General features: G+C 40.5%; 2 protein-coding genes across 2 annotated transcripts; both read right to left on the reverse strand.

Annotated features, from left to right (window-relative positions):
* Positions 1–815: 815 nt before the first annotated feature.
* On the reverse strand, positions 816–8,291 carry LOC117057644 (vomeronasal type-2 receptor 26-like). The gene is made up of 5 exons (XM_033168485.1): positions 8,146–8,291; positions 7,320–7,611; positions 5,362–5,481; positions 4,336–4,507; positions 816–1,723 (listed from the first exon to the last, which is right to left on the reverse strand). Exons 1-5 carry the CDS (start codon positions 8,289–8,291, stop codon positions 816–818), a joined length of 1,638 nt encoding a protein of 545 aa, XP_033024376.1.
* Positions 8,292–10,629: 2,338 nt separating this feature from the next.
* On the reverse strand, positions 10,630–13,452 carry LOC117057645 (vomeronasal type-2 receptor 26-like). The gene is made up of 3 exons (XM_033168486.1): positions 13,401–13,452; positions 12,242–12,368; positions 10,630–11,534 (listed from the first exon to the last, which is right to left on the reverse strand). Exons 2-3 carry the CDS (start codon positions 12,363–12,365, stop codon positions 10,630–10,632), a joined length of 1,029 nt encoding a protein of 342 aa, XP_033024377.1. The 5' UTR covers positions 12,366–12,368; positions 13,401–13,452.
* Positions 13,453–14,314: the final 862 nt, after the last annotated feature.

Here is a 14,314-nt window from a genome sequence, read left to right on the forward strand (position 1 = left end):
CTTTGGGTCTGTTACTTAGAGTATCTCAGGAGTAGGGTTGTCAAAGGAGTGTGTAACTGACAGGAAGTACCACCTTGTTTAAGAACCAAAGTATTAAGCGGCAACAACTGTGCAACAACTGAGAAAGAACTGAAGTGAAATAGCATTATAATCTGAAGTATCCTATGTTTTACCCATTTTGTGTCATAAACTTCATTTGCTTAATAAAATCTTTGTTGTTTATTTGATAAAATCATGCCTGAGATTCCAGATTATTAAATTTTCCCTCACACAAGTCCCCCACAAGATGACCTGGGGTAGTTTGCAGGAATTCGTGGAATTGGTGTACTGTGAGGTGGGTGCACTATATTTAAGTGAAGGCAGGCCCAACAGCGTCACACAAGTCTACGATTTAAGTGAATTTTATTGTTATTTTAACTTTCCAAATGTTTTAAATTACTGTTATTAATTCTTGGTATTGATAATTTTATTGTCTTAACCGCTTTGAGATTGTTGTTTTTACAATCAAATGGTGTATAAATCTTATGAAATAAAGAAATATAATGAATCTGGCTGTGTATTTTGTGGTGGGGATAATGCAACAGTTGCATAACAAGCCCCATGATTTCTGGTGGGTAAAGACACAACTTCCTTTAGAAAGGCTGCATGTTCAGTCAGTGGAAAATGAACAGAATAGGCATTAATGGCAAAACTGGGGTGAGATTCATCCAGCTCAACTCTAGTCACAGAAATCTAAGGGTGGCTGTTTGCTTATCATATCTCTACCACCAACATTTGCAAATAAATTTACATAACAGATGAATAACCATATGCTCTTACTTTCTTTCTCTATTTCTAATTATCAGTTGCTCCCTGTTGTTCAGCTCAGGCCTCAACACAATTATGTAGCATTTAGGGGAAAAGATGCAACCCAGTAACCCAGCACTGGAAGCCAAGATGGAGAAGATCTCCACAGCCACCATGTATTTTCGTTTGGTGCTCAAGTAGGTTGGAACAAAGGACAGCCAAACACTGCAAAACACCAACATGCTGAAAGTGATGAACTTGGCTTCATTGAAACTGTCAGGTAGCTTCCTGGCTAGAAAAGCTACCATGAAACTGAGAATGGCCAGGGAACCCATATAGGCTAAGACACAATAAAACATGGCAGCTGATCCCTCCTTACATTCCAGTATGATTTCCGCATTCAGTGAGTCCATGTTCCTATATGGGAATGGTGGGGAAGTACTTAACCAAAAAATACAAATTGCAGCTTGGATAAAGGAGCAGGAAAAGACAATAGAATTTGCCAGGTCTTTACCAACCCATTTTCTCATGCTAGATCCTGGTTTGGTTGCCATGAATGCTAGAACCACGGTGATGGTCTTTGCCAAGATAGAGGACAAAGCTACAGAGAAGATGCCAAAAGTCATTTGTCGGAGGAGGCAAATAATCTTTCCAGGCTGTCCAATGAAGAGAAAAGAGCAGAGGAAACAAAGGTGGAGGGAGATGAGGAGGATGTAGGTCAGAGTCTGGTTGTTGGCTTTGACTATGGGAGTGTTATTGTGCTTCATGAATGTTCTGAGTACTAAAACTGTGATCAAAGAGAAAAAAATGGCCAAGACAACTAATATGATCCCTAAATTTTCTTTGTAAGAGAGGTAACTTAAAACCTTGGGAATACATTGAGTCTGGTAATTGTTGGGATATTTATCTTCTGGGCATTTGACACAGGCGTCCATATCTGAAAAATACAAAAAAAGGACACAAGCAAATTGAATAATTTCCCAAAATAAAGATAAAGAAAAATAACAGTAACAACAGCAACAAACCCCACAAAAAAACAAAAACACTACAGAATATCACAGCCCAGCCCAAGTGATGGGCCCTGCCCCCCCCCACTCCATTTAAAAGTAGTCAGCTGGGCATTTCTATGCTTCACTTAGCCATATAGCTTCTGGCAATGCACCTTTGAATGCTGACTTCTTTAATCAAAACATTGGCATTTCCCAAGCAAAGAGCCTGAATCTTTCAAGCAAGGGTGGAAATAGCATAGTTTTGTGGGGGTGAGAGGTCTGGGGTCTGACGCTATGCACAGAATCCACATTTTGATTTACCACATCTTACTGACCTCTAACCATAGACAAATAAAAGGGGGGGATTTTAATTTTATAGTTATTTTTAATCTTGCATATAATAAAGGGTAAAAAGGTAAAGGACCCTGGATGGCTTTCAGGCCAAGATAGCCGGAATTTGTCCACAGACAGCTTTCCGGGTCATGTGGCCAGCATGACTAAACCGCTTCTGGAGCAACGGAACACCGTGACAGAAACCAGAGCGCACGGATAATCCTTGCATGTAACAGCCACTGTTTCAATACAGCTTATTTCACATTATTTTCTCATGTGACCATATGTATAATGTGCTTTTGACTTGCCATTTCTATTATTTGTAGATCATGTTTCCTTTTTCATCAACTAAAACTTATTCACTGGTGTTCTGTTGATATATTGCAAATAAGACATCTCCGTAATGAGCGATTGATTGTTAAACCCCTCTGGGAATTGTAGCTCTGGAAGGGGAATAGGTGTCTCCTAATAAATCTCTGCACCCTTAAATTTCAGCTCCCAGAATACTTTGGTGGAAGCTACAATAGTTTAAAAGGCTGTGAATGTTACATTGTATCCTATCCGTCATGTAGCAGATAAATGAAAGAGGACTTCATCTGGATAGCATTTGAAATAAAGGTTGGTCTGGTTGGAAAGAGGAAAGGTAGCCCCTAACCTAGCCATGTAGGATATATGTTGAAGAGGTACTATGGCTTCAGATAAGGCCCTCAGTGCTTATGGCACTCCCTGGCAAAGGAGGTCACCTGCCCCTTCTTATATAGACAGCCACCACTTCAGCTGTTGAATTCCAGATGCCACGATCCCTTAGTCCTATTTACTTACTTCCTTACTTGCTTTACTATTTCATTGATAGGTTCCCTAGGATCTGGAAAATTCTGTTTTGTGAACTGACCTCATAAATACTCAGGGGATATCCAGTACATTCTCCAAGCAAATATAATGCATATGTATACTATGGAAATTTATTGGTATCATGCCTCCTACCTTTCTGGCTAGAGATCATCCCTTCTGGACATGGAGCACAATCATAGCAGCAAAATTTCTCTCCTTCCCTCTTTTTCCTATTGTAGCCAGGATAGCAGTGGTCATTGCACAGAGAAACAGGCAGCACCTTTATGGGATAAGCAATAGGAGTTTAAGTGCTCTTCGCTTTCCACCTATTTCAAATATGTGAGTAGGTCCAGCTCCCTCCGCCCCACACTTGCAAGCCATTTCCAACACCTCCATCTTGTTGGGGGGCTTAATGTATACAGCTAGGAGTCTTCTCTAATGCATTTCTAGTTGTACCAGCCATGTCAATGGATTTAGAAGCCTGCATGAATAGAGAAGGCTCCCTGCTGCACCGAGTCACCAAAATATGTCATAGAAAGCCATTGGGAGGACAATGGAGGATTGCAGCCAATAGACTTATTTCCACTACACTCATTAAATAATTCCATTCATGGGATCAAACAACCGAAAAGGGCCCAAGTGTCTTGAAAACTCTGTACTGTTCTGAAAATAGTGAGCTATTGAAATGGATGGTATTAGAGAGTCCAGACGAGATTTTAAAAGGGCAGGTGAGATTAATTTGGAAAGGAACTTGAGGGGTTGTAATAGCTTGCCTCAAAGATGAGACAAATTCTACAAGCCATCAAAAACACTATTTATATAGACATGAAAAAGATGTCTCATAACTCACTAAAGTCTTTTTCAGCGAGGGATGATCCATCCCATTCTCTCTCACAGAATCAAGAATGGGGAAAGAATATCATGTAGAGAAATTCATTACCTATAGGATAGCTTTATATGCAGAAGCAGCAGGAAAGTTACAGAATACTTTTTGACCTAAAATAGTGTCAACTGCCAACAGGATTTTTTTTAAATCTGAATTATTTGGGGGGAACTAAATTTGGGGGAACAATATGAAAGAGAGAACCTCTCCAAATGCATTATTCCTTGATCACAACAAACAAGAGTTCAGTTTTAAACAATCTTAAGGTTGGATAATATGCAGGTCTGAACACTTGATATATTATAACCTACTCTTTGTGTGTCTTGTTATTTTTTAAAATTTCTATTGCAATGGTCATTGGTAGCAAACAGTAAGAACTTGGCATTCTGAACTTTGATCTTTTTATTGCATAGTTACAAAGAAGGAAAGGAGCCACGCATTTAACCCAATGTCTCACTTGATTGAAGGTTGGGTGCCATGTAATTTGGTCTTCATTAATGGTTAACTCTTTGCCCGGAGGAGCCTGGGGTTCAAGTCTTCCAATTTTTACTCTTACCACTGAGCCATTGGGGAACATCACCCAGTTTGTAACATCAAAACCAGCAACTAATTCTCCATTGTCATCAAAACGCACAGTGTCCCCTGCACTGTTGTTGAATGATAGGTTACTCAGAAAGTGATGGACCTAGTTTGGAAAAACATATGAGCAAAAGGACAACAAAGTCTTGAAACTTATCTCACACTTTTAAATAAATGGATTTCTGGTGACTTTATCTACCTGCAATTCTAATCCATTTGTTTGTTTGGTTGGGTTTTTTTTTTAACCCAGTGTTTTATCATATGAATGCCTGTAGTCCAAAATAAAAATACAGCTGCAAACATTTTTGTGTGGTAATCAATTATTTAAGTATACGGTTCCTTTCTCCCCTTAATCTAAAGTTATCTGGGTTTTATTATTCTTGGGGTTTTTTAAGTATTGGGTTGGGTTGTAATTACCTGCCATGGTTGCACATTTTGAAATACCAGCCTCTCCCCTTCTGCCATTCTTCTCCTTATGGAGTTGGATTTGTATATGGCCTGCAAAGCATGTGCCACTGCATAGACAGCATTGTAGACATTGTAACTATGGCCAGTCATGTGCATTTCAAAGAGAATTCCGGGAAGGGTCTCCAGCTTCTCCTCTCCAGTGCAGGTTTTCATTTCATCTTCCTCCTCCCTCCCTTGAGAAATGTTTAATGAACAGCTGAATGCCTGTTCCCAGAAGTCTTGGATAAAACCATCTCCTTTGGCCCATGAAGGTCTTAATATCTGAACAAACTTTTGGAATCCTAATGGCTGGTTTGAGTGAACTGTGAAGGATATGGAACCATGGAAAGTTTGCATATCCCAGTTCTTCTGTAGTGAGTGTGCCGCAAAATCCCAGTGGGATGTAACAATCCACACTTTTTTACCAAGAGGTGGAAAGTCACTTAAGGGTGCTACAAAAAACAATGTTATTAATATCTGAAAGCATGGATGTTCTCCATAAATAAAAAATACACTGGGGTTTCTCTCAAAGACAACTATATAATTTTTCCAGTTCTGGAAAACATAGTCTATCATCTCATCCACATAATTCCAGTTTGGTATTCTTATGGTGAAGGCGTGGCAGATGCCATTCTGGGAAAGGATTGACACAATTGTCTGTAAAAACCTGTCCCCTCTGTCATCATCCACAGCTAAGAGCCCAATCCATGTCCATCCAAAATGTTGAAGGACCCTCACAACTCCCATTTGCTGGTGGGCTTCATTTGGGACCATCTGGTACAAAAATGGTAACAGCATTTTGACACCTTGTAATGGCAAAAATGATCCATAAGTGAGCTGGGGGGGGAATGTTTACATTAATTTTAAATCCTAGAGTTGCAGGAAATCTTGTAGACAATCTCTTCCAACAGCCCATGGAAAGCCAGAGTTCAATGATCTGCCCAAGTCACTGCCCACCCTCTGGTTGAAGAACTTCACTGAGAACATACACCCCTTAGTAATTTATTCCATTATGTATTGCAATGGGCCACTTGGCTCAGATGCCAGATTGAGAGGTTCGTATTGATAACACACTGTGCCGCCACCAGCGTATGTCTGGTCTCCTGCCACTGTTCTGCCTCAGCCCCAATTGCACTGTCAAGAGAAACACCTGCCACAAGGTGCGACTGCCTGAGTTAATGCAGCTTGTAGCATCCATGTTAGGTGTGCCATGTGGACAGCTGACTAGACTGGTGAGCAGCCAGAGCACCAACTTGGCAGCAGCCACACAGAGATTTAATAACAGCTATGTTGATAGAGCCCTCCATTCTATCTATCTATCTATCTATCTATCTATCTATCTATCTAATTGAAAAACAAACAAGCATTACAGCCCTTAATGAATCACAGTATATAAAATCTAATTGTGAGTTTGGCAACAATTCTGTCTACCAATAGCTTTGCTTACTTTGACCCATTGGCTCTGCCTGCCCCTGATTCAACTTGCTCTTAGATGCCCCACCTGTGCAAATGAGCACCACCATTATTGCACATATTTCTCGTTAGCCTCCTGTTCTAAACATACACTGCTTCTTCAAATATTTCTTCTATAATTTATTTTGTTTACTCTTGATCATCGCTGTTGCCCTTCTCTCAGTCTCCTCAAATATGTCTGTAGCCTTCTTTTGCTACACCACAGAGAACTGCGCAAAGTACTCCACATGATGCTGGCTAGTGCAGAGCAAAGTGGTATTGTTGCATTTTATAACATACAATCTATGGTTCTGTGAATGCAGTCTAAAATTGCAGTAAATCTTTTTGCAAGCATGATATGCTTACTCGTATTTCACTTTTGATCATCTGTTATTCTTGGGGGTTCTCCTTCATTTTCCTAAATGAAATATGTCTCATTTGTCTCTATTAGATTTCCTTATGTTAATTTCAGCTTAGTTTTACACTGCATCAACATCATTTTGAATTTTATTCAAGCCATCCAAAATGTTAACTTTCCCTCTCAGGTTTAGTCACCCACAAATTTATAAGGATGGTCACCTTTGACTAGCTCATTGAACAATTTTTTGAAGATGAGCCCTGAAGCAGCCCAGTTTAAATCCCTCCCAACTTTGATGAGGAACCATCAATGGACACTCTTTGTGTACAGTTTTTTTGATGTGGTCAGAATCCACCAGATTGTATGATTAATTTACATGTAACCTATTTGATAACCAAAATATTATGGAAACTTAAATCAAATAGTTTGTTGAAGCCCAGATAGTGTACAGACAACAACCATTTTGTCCAGTGGTTGTGTTTCTGACCCATAAGCCCACTCTGCCCCACTACTCCCCATTATGCCCCTGCACCCATTCCACCCCATTTTCTGGTTACGGCTATGCACACAGTTGCACATCAATTGGATGTGTGTCAATTGGTCACACATTTATTGGTTCTTGCCTGTACTACAGTTGTGAAATCTCATTCACACAGCTTACTTGTGGAGTCTTGTGGATTGCTGAAAGGATGGCCACATTGGCAGAGATTTCAGAGATACACCCTCCAATGAGTGCTATCAAATTGTTCTGTTTGTCACACTTGAAGTTGGGGATAAACCCATGTTGTGTGGAAAGCAGGTTCATTGTCACCTTATAAGTCATCCTGGCAGCATAATAGCTATTGAGGATGTGGAACCCTAAAGAAATATTTGATAAAATGTTGGGATTCTCATTGATCTCCTTGACAGCAAATGCTAAGGCCAGGATGTGCTGATAATTCTTTGGGACTGAACTGTAATGAGAGTTAAAGCTGTTTAATAAAGCTACAATAACAATCACAGCAAAAGCATATTTGCACCCTACCTCAGCACTCAACTGCAAACTTCCAAGTTTTTGATTGCTCCGGATTATAGTTTTGGGCTAGCAAACCATTTCAAAATTTCCCCAGATTTTGGCACCGCACAGGGCACTGATGAAATTTGAGACCCTGAGGTCTGCCACTGGGCGAAATAAACATGTTGTTATCTCTATAATATGGCACTAAGAAATCAAAAACTAAAAAGATGTGGACTTTTGTGGTAAAACTGAATAAAGGTTTAATCCACCAAGTTTTCTTTTCTATAGGAGTAAAATACAAAAAGCACAGAAGCCATTCACTTTTACTTTGCTTCTGGAGGAATCTTACAAGTTTAGGGGGTCCAACAATATATTGTATAAAATGATAAATAACAATTCCAGTCACATTTTTGTCACACTACAAATAAAGCACATCATTCCTTAATGATTTGCTCCAATCATGACCAAGTGAGAGATAGAGATGTCTTACAAAGGCTCATCAATCATCTCCTGTGAAGGCTGTTCCATGAACGAGAGGGTATTATAGTGGAAGAAGACTTGAGAAACTATCTCACCGATGAGAAGGTCTCCGGACTGATAAAATCCATGAGGAGTTGGGAGTGGATCATCAAACATGCTGAGATGAATACAATGTGTGTTGCATACAGTATGACACAGCAGGACAAGAAGGAAGGCCACCACTAGCACGATCCTGTTCATAAAACTTCCCCTCCAATGATAGATCCCCATATTTCAAGAGTTATCAGTTTTGTTACAGTCTCGGTTGAATGGTGGATGATTTTGTTGCTGCATAAATTTATAGCATGACTGGTTAGGTAAGCTGTGAACTGGTATCCTACTTGTTTACTTAATAATAGCTCCTTGTTCATCAGTGTTTCAAACAGTGCATTTTCATCCTTTGAGAGAGAGTACGAATTACAAAGTTATTGCTGTTTTCTTTCTTTGAAAAATACCACATGAATCTCTTTTGGTAACTCATTCCCTTGATGGGCAAAGAAGCAAAATTATAACCACGTAAATTCTCTGTCAGTTTGCCCAAATCTGTGAGGTGGAAGTCAGCAAGGAAGAGAAAGTATGACAAACAAATATTCTCAAAGGATCACTTTTTCTGGTTAAAAATCATGGTGGAATCGGTTGTTGAAAGCATAACCTAACATATAAAAAGGTATGGTAATGTCTGAGCCCTACATAGTCCTAGATCCAATTCTAAAAAGCACAAGGTTTTTATTGCTCTTTTCAGGTGTTTATTTTTGACCTTGCTTACTGGCTCTGAGTGCCCATTGCATCAGAGAAAAGCAGCACTTTTGATAATGATATGCATGGTTATCATTTCTCCAGTGTGTTTGAAGTTGCAACTAGCATGACAAAATTGCTAATTGTTATTTTCCTGGATTCTGCAGCTATTATTATCTTCCTTGAGAGATAATTAGTTGCCAGTGAGATTTTGCTCAGTTTGTATTGCCTTTGCCAAGCATCAGCTAAGTTCACACAAAAGTAATTCATATTTGGCATAAATCTCACTCTGGGCATCACTGGTGGTTCAGGGCTTTGAAAGTGGGTGTCAGGGACTGGGTGGAAAAGGAAGAGTGGTGGCAGCCAGTGGTCAAGGAGGCACCTGAGGGGGGAGGGGACTTTGAACCAGGTTCAGGTGGCGGGACAGACTGAGGGTGAAGGGGAGAGGCTTGAGCCAACCACGGACACTGATAAAGAAGAAGCAGGGCCTGTGTCTCCTGCTTTGCAATACAGTCCTGATTAGGCTCCTTCCCCTCTCCCACTCTCAGCGCAGGGATGAAGAGTCAAGAAAAGGCTAAAACAATTAAGAAAAGCTGAACCACAGTGAAAAATGGAGGTGTAAATAAGGGGGAAGAGGGGCCAGAATTTTAGCTTCTGCAACTCACTTGCTTATCTGATGGATGTGCCTTGATTGTTGTTGTGTTGTTCAGTCGTTCAGTCGTGTCCGACTCTTTGTGACCCCATGGACCAGAGCATGCCAGGCACCCCTATCCTCCACTGCCTCCCGCAGTTTGGCTAAACTCATGCCAGTTGCTTCAAGAACACTGTCCAACCAGCTGATCCTCTGTCGTCCCCTTCTCCTTCCCCTCCTCCTCCTCCTCTCCTGCCTTGATTACTGAACAATAAAGTTAATTACTGCAAGCACTGTGTCTGGTTCTGCTTACAGCATTGGACCACAGACAGTGGACAGCCTCACTAGAATATTTCAGTTGCTGGTTGACAGGGTCAGAACTGATTCCCTCCCCCCACCTTAATAGGTTCCTTGGTTGGTGTTTTTTCACATTTCCCTCTGCGACTTAAGGTTTACTGTTGTTGAATGGTTATTCGACTTTTATATATTGGCAGAACTGGCATTGGGCAACAAAGAAAAGGGTGTCTGTAGGATAGATTGGCCATGGCACTCCCTAAGCATAGCTGGGCTGTCACATAGTCAGATCCTGGACACCTGACTTACACCACACCAGGGCTCAATGCTGGGTGATTCCCATAGAGGGCATATAGGCCATTCCCAACTCTGATAGAGGATCATTCCATCAGGAAGGGCAGGTGCAATGTGAAATGGGATTCTTGCCTTATTGCCATGCCAACTCCACTTTCTGCTGCACTCAGTAAATATTTGGTTGGATTGTGGACCTACACACAGTGTACAACCCATGGGGAAAGGCTGAAGTATTAACAGGGTAACAAATTAACAGAACTACTTTATGTGATTAAAATTTTATTTGATTACAGATGTATATAGGCTTTGGTTCAGGCATTGTGCATGTATCCTGAATTAACCTTTGGGCTGAAGGTGGAAATTTGCTTAAGGTTGTGCCTGGGTTAAGGACCACCTCAAGACAGGTCAACTAAGCTGCCCACTCACCAGGCTGCTATTGGAAGTTCTATAGCTACTCTGCAACTTTGGTCCACTCTAAAGGTTGCAGAATGTCCACAAGCATCAGTGAACATTTCTCTTTATTAAGTGGTCTCTTTTGTTCAGTTCTGGTCTCAGGACAATAATATAACATTTAGGGAAGAAGATGCAACCCAGCAGCCCAGCACTGGAGGCTAAGATGGAGAAGATCTCCACAGCTACCATGAATTTTCCTTTGGTGCTCAGGTACGAGGGGAAAAAGGATAACCAAACACTGCAAAACACAAGCATGCTAAAAGTGATTAGCTTGGCTTCATTGAAACTGTCAGGTAATTTTCTAGCCTGGAAAGCTACAGTGAAGCTCACAATAGCCAGGAAGCCCATGTAACCCAGGACACAATAGAACATAGTCACAGACCCCTCATTACATTCAAGTACAATTTCTTCAGTAACTGAGTTCATGTCACTATCTGGAAATGGAGGATTAATTGCCAGCCATATGGTACAAATAATTCCTTGAACAAAAGAACAGAGAAGAACAATGGAATTGGCCACCTTTTTCCCTACCCATTTCCTCATGCTACTTCCTGGCTTGGTGGCCATGAAAGCCAGAACCACTGTAATGGTTTTTGCTAACACAGAAGAGACAGCCACTGAGAAGACCATGGCAAACGCAACTTGACGGAGGAGACACATCACCTTCCCAGGATGGCCAATAAACAGCAAAGCACAAGGGAAACAGAGCAGGAGGGAGATGAGGAGGGTGTAGGTGAGGCTCCGGTTGTTGGCTTTGACAATAGGAGTGTCGCGGTGCATTATAAAGGCTCCTAGCACTAGAGCAGTGATCAAGGAAAATAAAAGTGCAAAGATGGCTAAACTCGTCCCCAAAGGGTCCTCATAAGACAAGAAGGTTATTATCTTTGGAATGCACTGATCCTTTTCTTTGTTTGGATAATGGTCTTTTGGGCACATTGTGCAAAATTCTGCATCTGAAAAAAGAAGATGAAAAACATTTCCAGATCTTGCTTTTTGCAGTTATGGCCAAGAAGCTAAGAATTGGATTTAGGAATAGTTTTTCCTATTTTTAAAATAGGATTTTCTGTTTTTTTAAATTTCCCCCTTTTAAAATCAAATCATGATGTCTTCCTTTTAAGACAAAAAATGTGTGTTTGTGTTAATGCACAACCTTCAAGGTAAACTCTGCCCCCGGCTCCCCCCCCCACCCATGTCCTAACGTCACACACTCAACGTTTGCCCCCACAATCATCCTCAAAACCTGGTGCCTCCAGCAAATGGTAGGACTGAATGACTCCTTGTGCTAAGCGCTAAGGAACTTACTCTAAAATATCCTCACAGTTTGAACTGCCTAGGAAAAGACAAGGGCTGCAGAAAAAGACACCACTCATTTATCTGGTCAAATGCAGCACTCGGGCTCCTTCTTTTGGTGGTGAGCATCACCATGGATTCAAAAACTACTTCCCTTTAAAAGGGTACCTAGTATTGTGCACTGAAGGGTAGATGCATTTCTTTCATTTCTTTGGTTCCAAGGTGAAAAGTGCCCATAACTACTATTTTGAGTTGGTTGATATCAGGATAGTTTCCAGGAATACTAGGTAAAGAACTTTTTGGCCAGTAATTACTACTATGTGCCCAATGGTGCAGAATGCTAGACTACTCCAGGTGCTGCACATTCTACCTTGTGCATGAGAAACCTTCCCTTCTGGACATGGAACACAATCGTAGCAGCAAAATGGCTCCCCCTCCTTTTTCTTCTTCTGGTAACCAGGTTGACAGTTGTCGTTACAGAGTGAAAGGGGCATCACCTATTCAGGAAATGTGGATGATTAGCATTGAGAATATATATTGATAAAATAGCATGATAACATCACTATCCTCACAGTATTATCCTTGGATTCTGTCATATTAATGCAGGTGCTCATGAGGTGTTGAGCAGTGTCTTGAACTGGCACGGCCAGTCTTTGTACCTTCTGTGCTGGTAGCATTCCCTGTCTTCATGAACCTAGTCAGACTAGATTCCATAAAAAGGAAGTTGGAATAAAGTAGGGATGAAGAGAACTAAGAGGAACTTTGTTGTTTTAAACAATGGCAGAGGTTTGTTTCGGTATTTAGAATGTACTGTATATGCACAACACACCCAAAGCTCATCCTTCTCTAACTGAACTAGCTAACTGAAAGGCTTGCTCTTCAGATTGTAGTCATGTTAAAGATACAGTCATATGTATCAGCATGGGCTGCAGAATAGAAGAGAGGAGGAGTCAGGGAAATGTGTGATGGTTTGTGTGCAAGGGAGAGCAGAAAAAGGAAAGGAGGAGGGTGGAGGAAAAGAGGAGTGCAGGTGAAAATTTGGGGTTAAAGTGAGTTGCAAAAAGAAGAGAGAACAAGGAGTGTGAATGGGCTTGAATATGAAAGCTGGTGTATCAGGGTCTGAATAAAAGCTCCCAATAAGAGCAGCCTACTTGAAGAATGGAAACAAAAATGTGTCCTGTCTTTGTCTTTTTGTGTCACAAGTCACTGATAAAATATGGGCTATTTTCAAACACAGGATTAGTTAAAAACACATATCATTGTTATAATATAATATCTTAAAGAAAATGTACAGAGAAGTGTTTATATTTCCAGCAGGAAAAGTGGAATATCATATACACACTCCATTCCTCACAGTGGGACTTCTTTGCAAGCAAAAAAAAAAAGGTTCAGATTTTGCCAATATATACACACTGGGATAAAGACTATAGAAACATACCGAGGAAGCGACAAATGATTGTTTCTCCTTTCCTCTCCTCTCCATCCCTCCTTTTATTTTATGGCAACTAAAGGCAATAGTGATGTCCCACCTGGTTAAAACTTCTAGGCCACACAATGGCGTCTTCATCAATGCTCAAATGTTTGCCATTAGTGGCCCAAGGATTCATTCTTCCAACTTTCATTCTAACAAATGACTTATTGGGAAAAGTAATCAGATTTGTAATATCAACCCCCATTGTCAATTCTCCATTCTCATTGAAGTGCACAGTTTCTCCTGCAGTGTTGTTAAATGAGATGCTCCTCAGAATAGGGTGGAGCTAAGGGGAAGGGAAAAATAATTCAGTGTTGGAATTGTATTAGTATCCAAGATATTTCCTATACCCTTGTACCCCACCCCATTCACTTAGATTTGTGGGTGGATATTTGTTCATAGTGTTAAATACACCCTGTGAACCACACATGCATTTTTAAATTTAAATTAAATGCGACTAAAGTTCCCCAGAATTCTCTTCCCTTAGAAGGAAAGCAAGCCATGCTAATGCATTTGACATTTGTTGAAAAAAAAATCTCTTCTACCATGCCTTCTCAAGATTTCTGCACTTTATAATTCTTCATTTTTAAATGTTATCATGATGTTTTCTCATCTATATTATGTGGGGAAATGATGCTCCACTCATACTACTTTGTTGTTGTTCATATTTTGATGTTTTGAAATATTCAGGAAAGGGTCATATATTTTGAAATTTAAATGAGAGAAATTCCACACTGGTTTCTGATGTCCAAATGTCAATCTCAAATTACACAATTAAATTCAATAGCATTGAGACTCCGTGTGGAATGGCTACAGATCACATGCTTTTGACACAGCCTACTCCAACTGATGACCTCCAAATGTTTTAGACTACAGTTCCCATAATTACACATCTGGAAGACATCAGATGGGTGAAGGCTGCATTAAGATCTTGTGCTCTCATGGTGAAGACAGAATGCTGTGAAAACTACT

Source organism: Lacerta agilis, chromosome 14, assembly GCF_009819535.1.
Source record: "Lacerta agilis isolate rLacAgi1 chromosome 14, rLacAgi1.pri, whole genome shotgun sequence".
NCBI classification, from domain to species: Eukaryota; Metazoa; Chordata; class Lepidosauria; order Squamata; family Lacertidae; genus Lacerta; species Lacerta agilis.